The 7500-nt window shown below is 44.1% G+C and overlaps 1 protein-coding gene across 5 annotated transcripts in view; it reads right to left on the bottom strand.

Moving 5' to 3' along the window:
* The window catches only part of LOC128698509 (adhesion G protein-coupled receptor A3), a 257504-nt gene that overhangs the window by 70914 nt on the left and 179090 nt on the right, over window positions 1–7500 (bottom strand). For all 5 annotated transcript variants that reach the window (XM_053790761.2, XM_053790765.2, XM_053790764.2 and 2 more), the window contains one exon: window positions 419–490. In XM_053790761.2, the coding sequence (XP_053646736.2) occupies window positions 419–490 (72 nt within the window). The remainder of the gene's footprint in view (window positions 1–418; window positions 491–7500) is intronic.

The raw sequence follows: 7500 nt of genomic DNA, 5'->3' as shown, positions 1-7500 counted from the left end.
ATGGCCGGGCTCCGGGAGTAGAAAACTCGCGAAACTCATCAAAAGTATATTAAAGGTACAAAAATATCTACAAGAGATCTATCAACCCACAAGTAGATATCTACAAGAGATCTATCAACCCACAAGTAGATATCTACAAGATCTATCAACCCACAAGTAGATATCTACAAGAGATCTATCAACCCACAAGTAGATATCTACAAGATCTATCAACCCACAAGTAGATATCTACAAGATCTATCAACCCACAAGTAGATAGCTACAAGATCTATCAACCCACAAGTAGATATCTACAAGATCTATCAACCCACAAGTAGATATCTTTAAAGACATCAAGGTGTGTATGACACCCAGCATGCTGGCTGCCAGCAACAACAGCCTGGGTGACCACCAGCGTACAGCCTCAAGCAATACTCACAATTTTCGTAGGTTGGTGAGATTAGTGAAGGCTCCCGGCTCAATGACGCTAATCTCGTTCTTCCTCAAGTATCTGAAACAAAATATTATTACTATTATTATCATTACTATTAGTAGTAGTAGTGGTAGTATTACTATTATCATTGCTATTATAACTATTGTTATATTACTATTACTACTACTATAATTACTATTAGTAGTATTACTATTATCATTGCTATTATAACTATTGTTATATTACTATTACTACTACTATAATTACTATTAGTAGTATTATTATTATCATTGCTATTATAACTATTGTTATATTACTATTACTACTACTATAATTACTATTAGTAGTATTACTATTATCATTGCTATTATAACTATTGTTATATTACTATTACTACTACTATAATTACTATTAGTAGTATTACTATTATCATTGCTATTATAACTATTGTTATATTACTATTACTACTACTATAATTACTATTAGTAGTATTACTATTATCATTGCTATTATAACTATTGTTATATTACTATTACTACTACTATAATTACTATTAGTATTATTATTATTATTATTATTATTATTGTTACTGTTATTATTATTATTAGTGACGTGTCTTCTGACGTAACTGAAAGCTTAAGTCCATTGTGAATTTGATGACAATTTATGTCCCATCGTGTAGAAGACATCAATTATCATCAATTTCAATCAATCTTGCTCTCTGAGCTGCAGTTGATGGACAACTGAAGTTGCGGTGCAAAGTATTTGTTCTAATTTCTGAAAGAGTTTCGTTAATTTAGGAGAATTAGAGGATAGGGAACTATGCAAGGGACGAAACTAGTGAGTCTGATGGATAGGGGACTATCCAGGAGATATAACTAGTGGGGACTGACGGACAGGTAACTATCCAGTATGCCGTGTCAATGATCGTCTTTAAATCCCTTGTTCTCTCTAGGCTGCAGTATTGCTGTACAATAACAGATCCATTCAAGACAGGTGAAATTGCAGATCTAGAGAATATACACTGTACGTATATGTACAAACACCTTAATTACAAGGAACGGTTGAAGCCCCTTAACTTGTACTCCCTGGAACGCAGGCGACAAAGATACATCATAATCTACACCTGGAAAATCCTAGAGGGATTAGTACCAAACTTGCACACGAAAATCACTCCCTACGAAAGCAAAAGACTCGGCAGGCGGTGCAATGTCCCCCCAATGAAAAGCAGGGGCACCGTGGACCTCTGATACAGTAAGTGCAAGGGGTCCACGACTTTTCCACAGCTTCCCAGCATACATAAGGGGGATTACCAATAGACCCCTGGCTGTCTTCAAGAGGTAGCTGGACAGACACCTAAAGTCAGTACCAGACCAGCCGGGCTGTGGTTGGTACGTCGGTTTGCGTGTGGCCAACAGCAACAGCCCGTATGTAAAGTAAAAGGACACAAGTGCAACTAATGTGACATTTTTATTGTGGCAACGTTTCGCTCTCCGGGAGCTTTGTCAAGCCATTGACAAAGCTACTGGAGAGCGAAACGTTGCCACAATAAAAATGTCACATTAGCTGCACTTGTGTCCTTTTACTTTACATATTGTGGGTAATTCTACCAACATTATTACAGTAACAGCCTAGTTGATCAGCCCCTGATCCACCACGAGGCCTATCATGGACCGTGCCGCAGGGGTCGTTGACCCCCGAAACACCCTCCAAGTTGACTCCAGATAGTGGGGATTGAAAGAGAGAGAGAGAGAGAGAGAGAGAGAGAGAGAGAGAGAGAGAGAGAGAGAGAGAGAGAGAGAGCTATAAAGTAAATATTTAGGTGAGAGGAGGCAGGGAGAAGAGGGAGAGAGTGGGAAATAAAGATAGGTGAGTGAGAGAGCGTTAGGGAAGAGGGAGAGAGGGAAACGCAATAACAAGGGTGGTAACAAGGATACAGTAATAACAGTGATGAAAGGGATTGAACAAGAGAACAAGCAAGAACTGCGAGGAAAGTGATTAAGATGAGAGGGAAGGGGGAAGTGAGAGGGAAGGGGAAAGTGAGAGAGAAGGGGCAAGTGAGAGGGAAGGGGCAAGTGAGAGGGAAGGGGCAAGTGAGAGGGAAGGGGCAAGTGAGAGGGAAGGGGAAAGTGAGAAAGGGAAGGGGAAAGTGAGAGAGAAGGGGGAAGTGAGAGGGAAGGGGAAAGTGAGAGAGAAGGGGCAAGTGAGAGGGAAGGGGCAAGTGAGAGGGAAGGGGCAAGTGAGAGGGAAGGGGCAAGTGAGAGGGAAGGGGCAAGTGAGAGGGAAGGGGCAAGTGAGAGGGAAGGGGCAAGTGAGAGGGAAGGGGAAAGTGAGAGGGAAGGGGGAAGTGAGAGGGAAGGGGAAAGTGAGAGAGAAGGGGCAAGTGAGAGGGAAGGGGCAAGTGAGAGGGAAGGGGCAAGTGAGAGGGAAGGGGCAAGTGAGAGGGAAGGGGCAAGTGAGAGGGAAGGGGCAAGTGAGAGGGTAGGGAAAGTGAGAGGGTAGGGAAAGTGAGAGGGTAGGGAAAGTGAGAGGGTATGGAAAGTGAGAGGGTAGGGAAAGTGAGAGGGTAGGGAAAGTGAGAGGGTAGGGAAAGTGAGAGGGTAGGGAAAGTGAGAGGGTAGGGCAAGTGAGAGGGTAGGTAAACGGAGAGGGTAGGGAAAGTGAGAGGGTATGGAAAGTGAGAGGGTAGGGAAAGTGAGAGGGTAGGGAAAGTGAGAGGGTAGGGCAAGTGAGAGGGTAGGGAAAGTGAGAGGGTAGGGAAAGTGAGAGGGTAGGGAAAGTGAGAGAGAACGGAAAGTGAGAGGGTAGGGAAAGTGAGAGGGTAGGGCAAGTGAGAGGGTAGGGAAAGTGAGAGGGTAGGGAAAGTGAGAGGGTAGGGAAAGTGAGAGGGTAGGGAAAGTGAGAGGGTAGGGCAAGTGAGAGGGTAGGGAAAGTGAGAGGGTAGGGAAAGTGAGAGGGTAGGGCAAGTGAGAGGGTAGGGAAAGTGAAAGGGTAGGGAAAGTGAGAGGGTAGGGCAAGTGAGAGGGTAGGGAAAGTGAGAGGGTAGGGCAAGTGAGAGGGTAGGGAAAGTGAGAGGGTAGGGAAAGTGAGAGGGTAGGGCAAGTGAGAGGGTAGGGAAAGTGAGAGGGTAGGGCAAGTGAGAGGGTAGGGAAAGTGAGAGGGTAGGGCAAGTGAGAGGGTAGGGAAAGTGAGAGGGTAGGGAAAGTGAGAGGGTAGGGCAAGTGAGAGGGTAGGGAAAGTGAGAGGGTAGGGCAAGTGAGAGGGTAGGGCAAGTGAGAGGGTAGGGAAAGTGAGAGGGTAGGGCAAGTGAGAGGGTAGGGAAAGTGAGAGGGTAGGGCAAGTGAGAGGGTAGGGCAAGTGAGAGGGTAGGGCAAGTGAGAGGGTAGGGCAAGTGAGAGGGTAGGGCAAGTGAGAGGGTAGGGCAAGTGAGAGGGTAGGGCAAGTGAGAGGGTAGGGAAAGTGAGAGGGTAGGGAAAGTGGAAGGGCAGAGAGAGCAGAATCTAAGATACAACAGGACAGTAAAAACGAGAAAGAAAAAATGGGGACAATCTGAGTGTTATGTGACAAGGGTGAGGGAGAGGAGAGAGAGAGAGAGAGAGAGAGAACCTCCCATCATTATTACCAGCTGTGATGAAGACATAAATCTTTCCCCATCTCCTCCTCCTCTTTCTTCCTCTCTTTCCCTCCTTCTAACCTCCCCTTCCATTTCTTCTTCCTTTCTCTTCCTCCTTCCCACCTTCCCCCCTCTCCTTCCTTCCTTCCTTCCTTCATTAAGTCCATCAAGAGAGTATAATATAACTAGTGTTACTATGTCTTTCTTCTTCCTTTATCTTCTTTTCTTTATATTCTTCCTTATATCCTCTTTTCTTCTTCTTTTCATCTTTATCTTCTCATCTTCGTTATCTTCTCTTCATCTTTTTACTTCTTTATCTTCTATCATTATCTTGTCTTTTCTTCATCTTTTTACTTCTTTATCTTGTCTTATAATGTTCCTTCTTTAGCGTCTTGTATCTGTGTAATTATCCTCCCCGTGGGGTGTTGACCACGAGTGTCTTCCTCCCCTCCTGCTCTCCCCACTTGACCAAATATTGTTACTGTGGCTCCCCCTCCTCCTCCCTCCCATCTCTCACCTTTTTTATTCCCCTCTTTCTCACGTTCCCCTTCTCCACCACCGTTTCCTCCACCTCGTCCCCCACCGCACCCAAAACACATGCCTCCCCTCACTCAATTATCTATAGACGCCCCTCTCCCTAGGCCGCCTTCGAGGCGATGATTGGCACACAAATTAGGTGGGGAGCTTGTGGCCCTGTCCACTACCCTCCCCACCTCATATAATGACCCTCTCTTCCCCTCTCAAGCCATCTCTCTCTCTCTCTCTCTCTCTCTCTCTCTCTCTCCCATCTTCCTCACCTACCTACACTTACCTGGTTCACCTCTTCCCTCATCTTCACTCTTACTTCAGCATCTGTAGGTTTACCTGACCTCCCCTCTGATTACCGCAACTGACCTTCACCTGTGTCACACCTGACCTTCATCTGGGTCACACCTGTTCTCCTGTTTCACACCTGCCATGTTATATATATATATATATATATATATATATATATATATATATATATATATATATATATATATAAAACTTGCGATTTTGGCTTAAATGTTCTCCATGTTTTCTAGACTTTTGGGACTCCCTGAAGCTGGCAGCTGCCTCCTTCCTCCCTGGTGTATTTGAGATAGGCATCAGCCAAGGTAGAAACACATGTGCAGTCCACACCACTTGCTTGCCGTCTATCCAGGCTTGAACGGTGATACCATCTGGACGCTTCTAGCTGCCATCAGATCTGCATAGTTAGGGTGGCACCCTTACTGCTCCTCTTGATAATACGAGCATAAGAAAGAAGGAACACTACAACAGTCCTACTGGCCTATGCGAGGCATGTCCAATTTTCACACCGGCTTAAGCCAATGCCTTGACCTACTGAGGTCAGACACGTCAATTAAGGGAGGAGCACGGCATCCGACCTAGCAGCACAAGCTAGTCAGGTCCAACTCACACCCACCCACACCCACTCATGTATTTATCAATGCCTTGCAATCTTTCCCTCGAATTTATGGCACACAAGACCGTGGTGCTCAAATCGGTCTGCTGCTTCAGTGCTGGAAATACACCTGTGTTCGGAAAGAATAGGGGGCGGCAAGTCGAAGGGCAACACCAATGCGGATGGTCTGTGGGTCGAGGTGTCTCCCAAGGCTGGAGTTGGGAACAGCCAACAGAAAGTCCCCTGCATGAGAAGCTCTCACTGCCAGGAGGCGGGCTCTATCCTTCCCCGACACACTCTGAAGTATTACTGATGCTATATTCTCCACTATTGTGCCATCCCAGTGTGACTCTCTGTAGTTATTGGGGGGAGCAGGTCTAGTTTCAGAGCCCGTTAGATTATCCTAGATCATGGCTCCATCAACGAACTTTTGGTCATGGACTCCAATCTTGTCTAAGATTTTCAGGGAGAATCGCTGCTAGAACTCCACTGGATGTAACGCATGAAGACAGGAAAGCAGGTAGTGCAATCTGTGATAACCAGCGGACACTAATGCATCCTAGTCTGACTGGAAGTGTAGCTTGGTCCCACTGCCCATCTTCTAGAGTAAAGTACTTTCGTAAAAATATTCCTCAGGATACTGTGGTATTCGTGTGGTGTGTATATATATATACATATATATATATATATATATATATATATATATATATATATATATATATATATATATATATATATATATATGTTGCAGTTTAAAAACTGTAGTGTAAAGCACCCTTCTGGCAAGACAGTGATGGAGTGAATGATGGTGAAAGTTTTTTACTTTTTCGGGCCACCCTGCCTTGGTGGGAATCGGCCAGTGTGTTAATATATATATATATATATATATATATATATATATATATATATATATATATATATATATATATATATATATATATATATATATATATATATATCACACAAAGTGGTCACTTTATTAGACACATCCTTCTAGTTCTGGGTAGGGCCCTCCTTTCCCTCCAGGACAACCGGAATTCTTGGAGTCATGGATTCACCAAGGTGCTTGAAACATTCCTTGGAGATTTTGGTCCAAGTTGACGAGATAGCATCACACAGTTGCTGCAGATTTCTCGGCTGCACATTTATGGTAAGAGACTGGAAATAAATGGTATAAAATACCGACACATTGGAAATATAAACACATATGCAGTATAATGTGATCCTTTATTGACTACGTTTCGCCCACACAGTGGGCTTTTTCAAGTCACAAACAGATCTACCTGGGGTGGAAGGGACGCGAGTATTTATAGTCAGGTTCAGAATGCTGAGGTCAGGTGGAGAATGCTGCATCTGATGATCTACCGAGTGGGGTTATAGAGTCTAAAATCTTGGGTAGCTTGGAAAGGAGATTGGATAAGTTTGTGAGCAGACCTTCTACAGTGTTCTTCCATTCCTGTGTTCTTATGTGGGATAGCGATGAAGAAGTTTCTTGGCAAGTTGTTCAGCTATGTTATAGAAGCCACTATTCTGGTTGAAGTTGTCGGATATAGAAATAAGTGATGATTCCAGGATTCTTCGGTATTGAGTGTTGTCTTCTGTGGCGAAGAATCCTGGAATCATCACTTATTTCTATATCCGACAACTTCAACTCTCTCTCTACTCTCTTCTCTACCGCTTTTCTTTCTCTCCCTCTCTCTCTGATTCTCCCTTCCTTTCTTATCTCCATACATTGGTCCCTTGACTCTCCCTCCATCAGTCTTTGGCGGGATCTCCCCTGACAGAGATAAAGCTGGCTAGGTGGCTGGCTGACTGCCTGAGTGGCTGGCTAGCTGGCTAGCTGGCTGACTGGCTGGCTGACTAACAGACAAATAACTGGTGTCAGGTCACTACCACTCAACACGCTCCCTCTCCCTCACTTCCTGTACCCCACTGAACATTCACTCACTTGTTGTGTCAATCACTAATCTTTACAGATGACGTTTTAAGGATTTAATAATATAAATATTTTTAATAAATCTATAACATGTCCAATTTACTCTCTCTCTC

The sequence above is a fragment of the Cherax quadricarinatus genome, chromosome 88 (genome assembly GCF_038502225.1).
Source record: "Cherax quadricarinatus isolate ZL_2023a chromosome 88, ASM3850222v1, whole genome shotgun sequence".
Taxonomy (NCBI): Eukaryota; Metazoa; Arthropoda; class Malacostraca; order Decapoda; family Parastacidae; genus Cherax; species Cherax quadricarinatus.
The sequence above is the reverse complement of the archived record's forward strand: the minus strand, read 5'-3'. Positions and strand labels throughout refer to the sequence as shown.